Source organism: Bubalus kerabau, chromosome 1 (genome assembly GCF_029407905.1).
Source record: "Bubalus kerabau isolate K-KA32 ecotype Philippines breed swamp buffalo chromosome 1, PCC_UOA_SB_1v2, whole genome shotgun sequence".
NCBI lineage: Eukaryota > Metazoa > Chordata > Mammalia > Artiodactyla > Bovidae > Bubalus > Bubalus kerabau.
The window spans coordinates 131,341,830-131,355,503 of NC_073624.1; the positions used below are offsets into that span (position 1 = coordinate 131,341,830).

The window sequence follows — 13,674 nt, forward strand, 5'->3', positions numbered from 1 at the left end:
AGACCGCGAAAGCCTCAGAAAATGTCCCTACCTTCCTCGGAGGCGAGCTCCGACCCTGGCACGTCCAGAGTCCCCTCCCCTGCTCCCCCCCAAAACCAGCAGGGCCGGGGGAGAGATGGGGGAAGAAGGGCGGCGGGTCCAGCGGTTGCTGAGGCTGAAGCTCCGGCTCCTCCTCCTCCCGCGGCGGCGACTGGTACCTTTGTTTGGCGGCCGCTCGGGCTCCCTCGCTGGGGGGAGGGGGGACGACGAAAAATCTCTCCCGGACTGGAGGTCTGGGCCCCCAATCGCGCTGCCCTCCAGAGGACGGCGGCGACAGACCCTCTGCGACTCCCTCCGAGCAAAAGTACAGGCGGTGGCCGTGGCAGCGGCAAGCTTAAGCTGAAGAGTCTCCCTCCGCTCCAGCGCCCGAGCTCCTCACTCCGGACTCGACTGACGGGCAAACATCGCTTCCCCCCCCACCCCAAGTCCCCCCCTTCCCTCCTTTCTCCCCTCCCCTAGACTTTTTTCCCCTCCCCTACCTCTTTCCCGGATGGCTTCTTAGACGACCTCGGATTGGTTAGGCTCCTTTAGAACCCGCCTATACCCTGTTCCTATTGGTCCCCGCGATACAAACAACGACGCCATTTTCCCACCAGTTCTATGGAAACAGAAAGTTACGCCTCAAAGCTCCCCGGGAAATGTAGTCCAGCCTTTCGGGCCAATGCGCGAAGCCTCCCCCCGGAGAACTGCAAGACCCGCAATGCCCCGCTCCTCCGTGAGACAGGCGGGGGGGGGGGGGGGGGGGGGGAAGGGGGCGGAGCAACAAAGCAGAGGGGAGGTGGCAACGACGCCTGCGCAGTGTGACCGGGATGGCGCATTTTATTGCACCGAGTAATGCGGGGTCGTCGGCGGCCGAGGAGGGCGGCGAGTTCTGTGGTGAAATAGGGGGAGGTATTCATGTAGGCATCGGAGGGACTCTTACTCTGAACCATAAGCTGGGAAGCTGATACTGGGTACAGCTTACTCCCGGACCCGCGGCGTGTAAGTTGTGATATCATCCTCGAACCGTGAGTGGCTGTGGTGGCGGCTGGGGGGAACCCGGATGGGGAGGTGGGTGGGGGAGGCTGGGAGGCGGAGCTGAGAGGAAAGAAAGAAAGGAGGGTGAGGACCCGGATGCTGAACCGGATTGTGTATGAATTTTCCATCCTCTGGCTGGAGAAGGGGAGGAGCCGTAAGGGACCCAGCGGGGCGGAAGGGGCCCTCTGGGCGGAGAGGAAGCGGGCACCTCACCAACCCTGTGCTAGGGGAGTCGACGTCTGAAGCTCTTCTGCCAAGCCTGTGTTAAAAATCTGACTCGAAGTTATTTACATTCCCTCCCTGTATCTCTCCGGCAATTTTCTTCAGACCCATCCATCATCTCCCGGAGTTTGGACGGATGCGCTCTGCGCTCCGCAGCCGTCCTTATATTTGTATGTCGATTTGGCAATACTGAAACCAGATCCTTCCCTTTAAAGAAAAAAAAAAAAAAAAAAAAACCACTTTGCCTGATATTTTCACTTTTCCATGCCGGAGTGTGCCTTGAGTTTATTCTCTAACGCGTTGGAAGGCACTTGCCATTGGTTCCGTCGTTCATTTCCCATATTTGAGCGCCTACCATGTGAAAAAACTGGTATGACCCCTACCTTCCTGAATCTGAGCATAAGACGGACAGGATGGACGCACACCTCAGTGTGAAATTGCAACAGGTGTGATTGCTACTAGAGAGAGTGTAACGGTGATAAGAGAATTGGAAATAGGGAATTTGCCTTAGGGAGATGAGGGAAGGCTTTCCCGAGCAAGTAAAGATCGAGCTGAGAGCAGAAAGTTTAGCAGGAGTTTAACTTAAGGAAAGAACATTCCGGACAGAAACGGTATCATGTTGGAAAGCCTTAGGCCAGCGGGGAGCTTTTTAAAATATGAAGAACTGAGGCTGGAGGGCTGGGGGTTTGACTGTGCGAACCTGACACGCTTTGTTAGGGAGTTTTGTTCTGTTTAAGAGCCGTGGGATAATGTGTAAGGGTTCCCGATCAGAGGGGAGATAGGACCAGATTTGAATTTAGAAAAGGTCACAGGGTGAAGAGTAGAGGACTAGAAGAGAGGGGCAGGTACCAGAGAGTCCAGCCTGGGGGTTATTGTCTCCATGGAGAAGAGAATTTGATTTTGTGTTAATTACTATTCATAATATATTGTTTGAACAAATTTAAGGCAGTTTCCCAGCTTTGAAAATGAGTAGTTTCAGACTCTGAACAGAGGCAGTCTATGGTGGTGGTTCACTCTAGGCACGACATTGTAATGAACTATACATCAATAAAATATTTTAAAAATTAGTAGAGTTCATGTAACACAGTAATGCCTCTTTATATTCAGGTCTCCTATGTGACAGCTAAAATTTCTAGGTGTGGTAAATTGCAGTCTTTTGGGTAAAGAAAAAGGTCAGAGTAACTTATTTATAATTTATTAATTAATATAATTTATAATTTATTATTACAGCAACTGTAATAATGATTGCCACAGAGTTGTAATGTAGCAACAGTTAAACTACACAAGACAAGAAACAGACTGGTTTTCAGTACCTAGAAAAATTGAGGCTTCTATGTTTCCCCACTGTTGAGAATACTTTCATATAAACGTTTTTTGGGAAAGGAACATTAATGACCTATTTATTAGGTGAGTATTCTTAAACTTTCTTGAATGATCAAAGGAAAGGATTTTTTTTTAAATTCATAACTGATTTTTCAGTTGAAAAAAACGTCAAACAAAACCCACAGAATTGAAACAGATTAGCTCTGATATCTATCCAGCAGTGTATAGTTGCTACTAGTCGGCTGCTGCTGCTGCTGCTAAGTCACTTCAGTCGTGTTTGACTCTGTGTGATCCCACAGACGGCAGCCACCAGGCTCCCCCGTCCCTGGTGTTCTCCAGGCAAGAACACTGGAGTGGGTTGCCATTTCCTTCTGCAGTGCATGAAAGTGAAAAGTGAAAGTGAAGTCGCTCAGTGGTGTCCAACTCTTAGTGACCCCATGGACTGCAGCCTACCAGGCTCCTCCATCCATGGGATTTTCCAGTACTGGAGTGGGGTGCCATTGCCTTCTCCGTGCTACTAGTCTAGACAGAGACAAAACAGAATTATTCAGAGTTGTCCTTACAAGTTTTTTTTTTTCTTTTGGCCACACCGCATGGCATGTGGGATTTTAGTTCCCCAACCAGAAATCCAAACTCTACCCCCTGCGTTGGAAGTATGGTTTCTTAACCACTGGACCACTAGGGAAGTGCATATTGATTTTTAAATTCTGTGTTCTGGAGGCTGTGAAAAAGATAAACAGATTATTTGTTCTCAACCTAGTTGAGAAGAGATGGCTACTAATTGGTTTAAATCAAATAGTATATATATGGTACATTTTTTAAATTCTACTTTTAATTCTGTTAAGTAATCTTTTCCCTAAGTGATTATTCTTCCTGCATATCATCTTCTTTTTTAATCTCTTAAGAATAAGGTAATTTTTGTCAGACTTTTAACAGTATAGGTGTTATTAGGTTACTTCCAGGTGACACAGGGGTAAAGAATCAGCCTGCCAATGCAGGAGACAGGGTCAGTCCCTGGGTAGGCAAGATCCCCTGGAGAAAGAAATGGCAAACCACTCCAATATTCCTGCCTGGAAAATTTGTGGACAAAGGAGCCTGGCGGGCTACCGTCTGTGGGGTCACAAAGAATCAGACATGACTGAGCACACATCAGGTTACCAAACTGGTCTTTAGATTATTTCAAAGTATTTTCTGAACTTTTTTTACCTTGGGACATACTTAATTGTTGTTCAAGGCATATGTAGCAGTTTTCTGTATGGAAATTTTCTCTTTGGATTCATATCGCTAAAAGGATTTCCTTTGGGAAGTGCAGATTTTTATGATCCTTTCACCTAGATATTCAAGAGCAGGCTATAGAAAACACACCTTTCAATCCTTTAGCATGATCCTTGGGACCAAATCATTGTCTCAAAAAACGGAAGTAGACAGAGGTGAGAAACCTTCTAAAATGTCCAGATTAGGAATGAAGACTTCCCCGCAACCATCCCCCCAAACAAAAGAAACAGAAAAAAACAAAAACAGAAATGAAAATTCCTTAATAAGAGGACAAAAGTAGCAATAGATATTTACAAAGAGATGGTGGAGATTCAACAGTAAAGGAGGATTCTAGTAAAATTGTGAGTGCAATTTTAGGAAATATTGAAGTAAATGTAAAATTCAAAATAATAAGTCACCTCAGGGGAATATTTTCAATAATATAATTGCACTGAAGGGACTTCCCTGGTGGTACGTGGATAAGAATCTGCCCACCAGTGCAGGGGACACTGGTTCGACCCCTGGTCCAAGAAAATCACACATGCCAAAGGGCAACTAAGCCCATGTGCCACAACTAAACCACATGCCCTGGAGCCTGTGCTCCACAAGAGAAGCCACCACAGCGAGAAGCCCATGTACCACAAGGAAGAGTATGCCCCACTTGCCACAACTAGAGAAAGTCCACGCCCAACAACGAAGACCCAACACAGCCAAAAATTAGTAAATTAACTAATTTTTAAAAAACTTCTTTTATAATTGCACTCGTTAGTGCATGTCTTAATCAGAGTGTCTGAAATGGATTGTGAAGAAAATGCATCAAAGAACACATGTATACCTGTGGCGGATTCATTTTGATGTTTGGCAAGACTAATGCAGTTTTGTAAAGTTTAAAAATAAAATAAAATTAAAAAAAAAAAAAAAAGAATTTTCTCCTTGTATTCTCCTTACGTTTTACATATACATTTGACCCTTGAAGAATGTGAGTTTGAACTGCTCAGGTTCCACCTATATTCATATTTTTTTTTTATAATATATACTACAGTATTACATGATTTGTGGTTAGACTTAAATCTGTGCCTGCAGAACCAGGGATACTGAGGTTCAACTGTGAACTACTGATAGTACTCAAGATTTTCAACTGCAGAGGGGAGGGTGTTGGTGCCCCGAACCCCAGTGTTGTTTAAGGGTCACATGTATAAAACATACTCATTTTAATGCTCTTAGGGAAAAAAGTATGTTTTCTAATTTATATGATCAATCAAATACAGAAGTATCTAATTCTGTGGATTTGTTTTTAAGGTTTCATAGGTGTAGAATTTGCACTTAAAACCAAGCTGAAAGTTTACTTGTACTAAAACATCTTGAAATACAAACTCCTTTCCACTTTGATACTCAATTACATCATCTTTATGCTTCTCCTTTTTTACAGATCAGCTTTGAAATTTAAAAACAATGGAGAAGACTCAAGAAACCGTCCAAAGAATTCTTCTAGAACCTTACAAGTACTTACTTCAGTTACCAGGTAATAGTTTAGTCATAATACACATAGGGTCATTTATATAGAGAAGTAGTCATTTAAATATTAGCATACAGAATAGGTTAGAATTGCCAGCTCTTGAGACGTTCTATAAGGAGATACATATAGTGAAAGTGAAGTCGCTCAGTCGTGCCTGACTCTTTGCGACCCCATGGATAGTAGCCTGCACCAAGCTCCTCCGTCCATGGGATTTTCAAGGCAAGAGTACTGGAGTGGGTTGCTATTTCCTTCTCTAGGGAATCTTCAGATACATATAAGGAAAATAATTATAAACTTTTGCAATCTTTTTTTCTTAAAAGGGACGTTTTTAAGGCATCTCTTTAAAAATACCCAATTTTATAACATAAATAAAAATACTTAAAACATTTGAGTATCTCATTAGAAATTTTATCCTTTATGGATGCGACACATTTTTATTCCCTACTGTTTGGATATTAGGGGGTTTTATGCCAATTTGTATGACAACAAAAAGCTGCTGCTGCTAAGTCGCTTCAGTCATGTTTGACTCTGTGCGACCCTGTAGACTGCAGCCCATCAGGCTCCCCCATCCCTGGGATTCTCCAGGCAAAAACACTGGAGTGGGTTGCCATTTCCTTCTCCGATGCATGAAAGTGAAAAGTGAAAGTGAAGTCCCTCAGTTGTGTCCGACTCTTAGCAACCCCATGGACTACAGCCTACCAGGCTCCTCCGTCCATGAGATTTTCCAGGCAAGAGTACTGGAGTGGGGTGCCATTGCCTTCTCCACAACAAAAAGCTACACTTAACTTTTTATTTGTTTGGCTGTGGTGGGTCCTCGTTGCAGCACGTAGGCTTTCTCTAGTTGCAGCGAGCAGGGGCTACTCTTCAGCGAGGTGCAGGCCTCTCACTGCAGTGGCTGTTCGTTGCGGAGCATGGACTCTAGATGCACAAACTCAGTAGTTGTGGCCCATGAGTTTAGTTGCTCCACTGCATGTGGAATCTTTCCCGACCAAGGATCGAACCAGTATTCCCTGCATTGCAAGAAGGATCCTTGGCCACAGACCACCAGGGAAACCCCAGACAGCATTTTTTAACACTACTACTTCCTGTAAGAGACGAATAGCAATACATTCAAAGCACATTACTTAGAAGCATAATCTAAATTATTCCTCTACAAAGATGAGTCACTTGGACTTGGCTTTATCATATGTATGTGCTTGTTTTATTTTGCTAATTTTTTTTCCTTAGCTTTTCTGAGATGTGACAGTAGCAAGTAAAAAGTCATGCATTTGATAAATGTGGCTTCTCATAATAAAAATTCAAACCAGTTACTCAGGTGAAAAGTTGGGAATCCCCTGGCAATCCAGTCATTAGGACTCTGCACTTTCACTGCCAAGGACCCGGATTTAATCCCTGACATCCCACAAGCCGTGCAGTGTGGCCCCAAAAGAAAATAAAGTGATAAGTTGACAACCGTAGGAAGACCTATTTAGCTCATAGTGTGTCTCAGCTATAGTGTAGTGATGATCTCAACTCAGTCACAATTAAAACTTTTTATTTCGGTTCCAAAGTGCACATGTGGGCTTCCCTGGTGGCTCAGTGGTAGAGAATCCACTCACCAGTGCAGGAGATGTGGGTTCGATCCCTCATCTGGGAAGAAAACTGAGTGCCGCAGAGCAACTAAGCCCACGTACCGAAACTATTGAGCCTGTGCTCCAGAGCACTGTAACTGCAGCTCTGGAAGCCCTCGTACCCTAGAGCCCATGCTCAGCAACAGGAGGGGTCAACACAACGAGAGGCCAGCACACCACAACTGGAGAGTAGCCCCCACTCACCACAACAGAGACCCAGCACAGCCAAAAGCAAATAAACACTTTAAAATGAATAAAGTGCACACTTTTCTTGATGACCATACCTCAGTGGAAATTAGGGCATTTCTATTCTTTATGAGCCGGGGGAGGGTAAGTGTGGTTGTCCAAAGCCAGAAGAGTGGTAGCTCTACCTCCACTTTGGAAACCATCATGCTTAGTGATATTTCTACTCTAGCAGACCATAATCTGAGAAGGCAATGGCACCCCACTCCAGTACTCTTGCCTGGAAAGTCCCATGGATGGAGGAGCCTGCTAGGCTGCAGTCCACGGGGTCACGAAGAGTCGGACACGACTGAGCAACTTCACTTTCACTTTTCACTTTCATGCATCGGAGAAGGAAATGGCAACCCACTCCAGTGTTCTTGCCTGGAGAATCCCAGGGATGGGGGAGCCTGGTGGGCTGCTGTCTATGGGGTCGCACAGAGTCGGACACAACTGAAGTGACTTAGCAGCAGTAGCACCTAAGTCACCATAGCCGACTATAATGGAGACACACTTGCTAATGTCAGTGCTTCAGAAGCATGGAGGAGAAACAAGTGGAGAACGCAAGGGAACATTGCCAACTGTTACAGAAAAAGCCAAGAGACGGCTTTTGGGTGACATTTATTCAGCTGCCAGTAGCTACACTTATTTTAGGGTCTCGAATTGAGACAGGTCACGCTGTTTCTCCTGAACTCTCCCCGCCTGTTGCTGGGCTTACTTTGTTACGAGCTGGTAAACACTGGTTGGAACTGGGCTACTGTAAAATATGCCAGTTATCAGTTATAAGAGTCTTAACTAGCATCTCCCAGTGTCTCCCATTCCACTACTATACAAAGCAAGAACTGCCTGTAATTACATTTTAATAATAATGCTGGCGTACCTAATGAACTACTCCAGTAGCTTTGTTGTAATTCTCATTATTCGGAAGTAATGTTTTAGGCCTTTAGATAACATATTTAAGACTCGTTAGGTATCCCGTTTTTTTTTTTTTTAATCAAATATACTCTTGCATTCATGGTAGACTATAATCTCAAACGATTTTCCTAAAGAAGCAGGAAACTGTTACGCATTTTTTTCACAGAGAGCTTCAGAGTTACTAAAGTGACTTAAAGGTGGGTGAGACCACTTACTGTAAAGTTACTCTTACAATAAAAGGTTATAATAATAATTTTTGACATTAGGGTGTTCTGAAATTCAGTTCAGTTCAGTCGCTCAGTCGTGTCTGACTCTTTGTAACCCCATGAATCGCAGCACGCCAGGCCTCCCTGTCCATCACCAACTCCCGGAGTTCACTCAGACTCAGGTCCATAGAGTTAGTGATGCCATCCAGCCATCTCATCGTCTGTCGTCCCGTTCTCTTCCTGCCCCCAATCCCTCCCAGCATCAGAGTCTTTTCCAGTGAGTCAACTCTTCTCATGAGGTGGCCAAAGTACTGGAGTTTCAGCTTTAGCATCATTCCTTCCAAAGAAATCCCAGGGCTGATCTCCTTCAGAATGGACTGGTTGGATCTCCTTGCAGTCCAAGGGATTCTCAAGAGTCTTCTCCATCACCACAGTCCAAAAGCATCAATTCTTCGGTGCTCAGCCTTCTTCACAGTCCAACTCTCACATCCATACATGACCACAGGAAAAACCACAGCCTTAACTAGACAGACCTTTGTTGGCAAAGTAATGTCTCTGCTTTTGAATATGCTATCTAGGTTGGTCATAACTTTCCTTCCAAGGAGTAAGCGTCTTTTAATTTCATGGCTGCAGTCACCATCTGCAGTGATTTTGGAGCCCAGAAAAATAAAGTCTGACACTGTTTCCACTGTTTCCCCATCTATTTCCCATGAAGTGATGGGACCGGATGCCATGATCTTCGTTTTCTGAATGTTGAGTTTTAAGCCAACTTTTTCACTCTCCTCTTTCGCCTTCATCAAGAGGCTTTTTAGTTCCTCTTCACTTTCTGCCATAAGGGTGGTATCATCTGCATATCTGAGGTTATTGATATTTCTCCCAGCAATCTTGATTCCAGCTTGTGCTTCTTCCAGCCCAGCATTTCTCATGATGTACTCTGCATATAAGTTAAATAAGTAGGATGACAATATACAGCCTTGACGTACTCCTTTTCCTATTTGGAACTAGTGAAATATTAATAGAATGACTTGTATTTATGTTTGCTTATTTACCTATGCAGAAGGGTAGGTCCCCAGGCCTTTGCGGTTGAAAGCCGAGGAAGAAGTAAGCATGCAGAAAGGGAGTCAGTAATCTTAAGATCTTAAAGAGGAAACAGTCATTACTGTAATATTAAAACCTGAAAATAAAACCTGAGTATGTGTAAATTAAGCCATTCATTTGACTATTTTCCAAATACATTCTGAAATGAAAGCGGAAATGTGACTGTACATTGCTTCTGTGTTCTTCATCTTCTAATGAAAACGAAGCTTGGTTTTTTAAAGTGATGAAGTTTGCACAATTGTGCATTCTCATTGTAGCCCAGATTGACCTTTGTCAAACTGGAAAATACATCAGATGTTAAGGGTATAATTGCTACTCAAACCTTGTTCACCTTAAGGGTTAATAGAGGACACTACTTCCAGAACCCTAAGAGAGCCTTCCCTTTTAGACTTCTCACAGAAAGTGAAACTTTTTTCCATTTGGGTATGTGATGAGGGTGTAGGTATTCACTTGTTTGGATGATTGGTGCAGAGAAAAACAGATAGGACTCAGAAAATACTGTTTTTGTTTACTGAAACTTTTTATGTAACTATTTCTCTGAAGCCTAATCTGAAATTAGTATGTTGCTGTGCATTCACTTTAGCAGGAAGCTCGTAGAACATATTTATTAAATGAACTGATTGTGGTTTTTAGCTACCATTTCTTTATATCTGGGCTAAAACAGCTTCTAGAGGTGACTATTCACCAAATATCTCTCTTGAGCTTTCTGTGTAAGAAAAAGATAATATTGAAAAACTAATAGCCCCAGTCAAAATAAATTAACTTTTGACTAAATTCAGGATGTTAAAAAGGAATACTTCATGGGATAGTAATCTTACTTTTTGCTTGAAAAGAAACAAAGCTGTCCAGTCTCTAAAATCTTAAAGGTAGATAATTTTAAGAGGTCACTTTATAAGGTAATTCAGTAGCAAAGTACCTTTACTTAGAAATACCTACAGTTATGTATGGGATGGATAAACAACAAGGTCCTGCTATATAGCTCAGGGAACTATATTCAGTATCCTATGATAAATCATAATGTAAAAGAATATTAAAAAAGAGAATGTATATATATGTATAACTGAATCACTTTGCACTATAGTAGAAAGGTAACACATTATAAATCCACTATATTTCAATTAAATAAAATAAATACCTGTAGTCTCTGAAATAGGCTAATTAACTGCCACTAACTAGACTATCTCCCTTTTCAAAAAAGGAATGATCATAATTCCTTAAAAGCCATTCCATTCCAAAATTGTTGATGTAAGTTAAGATGAAAGGAGTGGGTGCACTGATGGGCCACTGCTGCTGCTGCTGAGTCGCTTCAGTCGTGTCCGACTCTGTGCGACCCCATAGACGGCAGCCCACCAGGCTCCTCCGTCCCTGGGATTCTCCAGGCAAGAACACTGGAGTGGGTTGTCATTTCCTTCTCCAATGCATGAAAGTGAAAAGTGAAAGTGAAGTTGCTCAGTCATGTCCGACTCTTAGCAACCCCATGGACTGCAGCCCACCAGGCTCCTCTGTCCATGGGATTTTCCAGGCAAGAGTACTGGAATGGGTTGCCATTGCCTTCTCCAGATGGGCCACTGGAGTACTATAAATCTGTTTCACCTGCCTAAATTTTAAAAGGTTATGTGTCTTTAGGATACGAGTTTTGGCAGTAGGGACCCAGCAGTAGGAGATAAGCTCTATAGTAGGTAATGAATTGGTGGGGCTGGATTTATCAGGTCTTATTAGTTTTAGAAGAAGTTTCTGAATGTGTTCCTTATAATTAAAATATTAACTTATTGCCAAATTGTATTCTTTAAATGCAGGTAAACAAGTGAGAACCAAACTTTCACAGGCGTTTAATCATTGGCTAAAAGTTCCAGAAGACAAGCTACAGGTATTTAGGCAATTATAACTTCATTTTTTTTTTTTAGTATGTATGTATTTGTTTATGGCTGCGTCAGGCCTTAGTTGTGGCACACAGCATCTTTGTTGCAGTATGTGGTCTCTCTCTTGTGGCATGGTCTTAGTTGCCCAGCATCCTGTGGGATCCTAGTTCCTGACTAGGGACTGAACACACATATCCTGAATTGAAATATTCTTAACCACTGGACCACCAGGGAAGTTCTCTAACTTCATTCTTAAGCCCAAGAAATTAATAGATATTGTGTAAAAATATTCCTAGTTCTTAACTCAGTTTAATGATCATATGCTATTTCTATTGAGGTCTCTAGATAATAATTAATTAAAAAAACTAAGACACCTGACACTGATTATCTGTTATATAATAAGTATTGGTAAGCTCTTTTGAATAATTCAAATAAAATGAAATTTTTCAATTGTATTTTTTACTAGATTATCATTGAAGTGACAGAAATGTTGCATAATGCCAGTTTACTCATCGATGATATTGAAGACAACTCAAAACTCCGACGTGGCTTTCCAGTGGCACACAGTATCTATGGAATTCCATCTGTCATCAATTCTGCTAATTATGTGTATTTTCTTGGCCTAGAGAAAGTCTTAACCCTCAATCACCCGGATGCAGTAAAGCTCTTTACCCGCCAGCTTTTAGAACTCCATCAGGGACAAGGCCTAGATATCTACTGGAGGGATAATTACACTTGTCCCACCGAAGAAGAATATAAAGCAATGGTGCTGCAAAAGACAGGCGGACTATTTGGATTAGCAGTAGGTCTCATGCAGTTGTTCTCTGATTACAAAGAAGATTTAAAACCACTACTTGATACACTTGGGCTCTTTTTCCAAATTAGGGATGATTACGCTAATCTACACTCCAAAGAATACAGTGAAAACAAAAGCTTTTGTGAAGATCTAACAGAGGGAAAGTTCTCATTCCCTACTATTCATGCTATCTGGTCAAGGCCAGAAAGCACCCAGGTGCAGAATATCTTACGCCAGAGAACCGAAAACATAGATATTAAAAAATACTGTGTACATTACCTTGAGAATGTAGGTTCCTTCGAATACACTCGGAATACTCTTAAAGAGCTTGAATCTAAAGCCTATAAACAAATTGATGCTCGTGGTGGAAACCCTGAGCTAGTAGCTCTAATAAAACACTTAAGTAAAATGTTCAAAGAAGAGAATGAATAATGTTAAGCCATTCTCGACTAGGCCTGATACTTAGTTGACTTTTTTTGTCTTTTGGCCTATTACCTTAAAAATTGGACCAAGCTGTTAGTCTCCAAAAATTGAGTGATAATGATGATGTGAGTTGTTTCCATTTAGAATCCCTGTGTACAGATAATCATCATAGTACAAAGTTATAGGAATCAAAAGGAGCCACATTTAAATAAGTCTAATTTGAATGTCAGAATGTGCTATGTTGGGACCTTGTGGCCAACTCTGTCTCACATGTTCTGTGGATTCTGTCAATAAAGAAGACTTCAGCTTCCAGGAACTTTTATCCACATACTTCCTAACTGTACTACATGGGCAGTTCACAATTCATCTACCCCATTTCTGAGCCATCAACTACTTGGGACCAGTTTCTATAGCTAACTGGCCCAAAGATCACAGGAACTCTTCTTTCTTCCTAAATGTTGTTGCTTAGAATAATTCATTCTCCTCCATGGAAATTCCCTTACTTCCATGAAGAAGCTGACCGTGAAAATAAGCATTCTGGCACTTTGTTTCAACTCGTTTTTTCCTTCCTCCCTATCCAGCAAATTCGGCTGTTTTAACCAAGGAGTCTTCACTGAATGAAGTTTACGCACTAGCCCAGATAACTTTTTCCTCCTATGTAACTTGCTACCCACACACATGCTCAGTGCTCTGTTGTGTCTTAACTCTTTGCAACTCTGTGGGTTGTAGCCTGCCAGACTTCTCTGCCCATGGAATTTTCCAGGCAAGAATACTGGAGTGGCTTGCCATTGCCTCTTCAAGGGATCTTCCTGACCCAGGGATCAAACTTGAGTCTCCTGCATTTCCTGTGTTGCAAGCAGATTCCCACTGAGCCAGCAGGGAAGCCCTAATGTAACTTCCATCTCAAAACTAGTGTCTGGTTATAGCGGTATCTTTCCATTTGGGAAAAAAGAAAAGGTATATGCAAAAAGTATTTTAGGAAGGAGTCTTTAAACCTTTCTTAGTAGTAAAAACCATAAAAGAGTTACTGGCTCACCTCAAGTCAAAAGCTGGGGCAACTGACCTTTTCCTTCCCACGCACATCACTAGCCGCCGGCCCCCCCACCCAAAGGCAATCAGTTGCTTGAATGGAAAAAGGAAGTAGGCATCTTTAATCTCTGATTAAAGAAAAGAA

The 13,674-nt window shown here is 42.5% G+C and overlaps 2 protein-coding genes across 8 annotated transcripts in view; one reads left to right on the forward strand and one right to left on the reverse strand.

Moving 5' to 3' along the window:
* ARID4B (AT-rich interaction domain 4B) overlaps positions 1 to 620 on the reverse strand; it is a 137,713-nt gene extending 137,093 nt beyond the window's left edge. For 3 of the 6 annotated variants that reach the window (XM_055588633.1, XM_055588625.1, XM_055588608.1), the window contains exon 1: positions 32 to 469. The gene's annotated coding sequence lies outside the window, so the exon portion shown is untranslated. Of the gene's footprint in view, positions 1 to 31; positions 470 to 518 lie in introns of those variants that run through there. The other 3 variants (XM_055588624.1, XM_055588618.1, XM_055588640.1) reach the window with 3 other exon arrangements.
* Positions 621 to 824: 204 nt separating this feature from the next.
* Positions 825 to 12,816, forward strand: GGPS1 (geranylgeranyl diphosphate synthase 1). Of its 2 annotated transcripts, none has more exons than XM_055588690.1 (4): positions 825 to 1,020; positions 5,285 to 5,377; positions 11,219 to 11,289; positions 11,748 to 12,816. In XM_055588690.1, the coding sequence occupies exons 2-4, from the start codon at positions 5,308 to 5,310 to the stop codon at positions 12,507 to 12,509; spliced, it is 903 nt and encodes a 300-aa protein (XP_055444665.1). In that variant the 5' UTR covers positions 825 to 1,020; positions 5,285 to 5,307; the 3' UTR covers positions 12,510 to 12,816. The 2 variants fall into 2 exon arrangements, with proteins under 2 accessions (XP_055444665.1, XP_055444659.1); XM_055588684.1 differs by having other exon boundaries at positions 826 to 1,046.
* The last annotated feature ends 858 nt before the right edge of the window (positions 12,817 to 13,674 follow it).

Coding starts and splice junctions, on each gene's coding strand:
- GGPS1 (XM_055588690.1), top strand. CDS start 5,308: ATGGAGAAGACTCAAGAAACCGTCCAAAGAATTCTTCTAGAACCTTAC. Junction 5,378..11,218: donor GTACTTACTTCAGTTACCAG/GTAATAGTTTAG, acceptor CTTTAAATGCAG/GTAAACAAGTGAGAACCAAA. Junction 11,290..11,747: donor TTCCAGAAGACAAGCTACAG/GTATTTAGGCAA, acceptor ATTTTTTACTAG/ATTATCATTGAAGTGACAGA.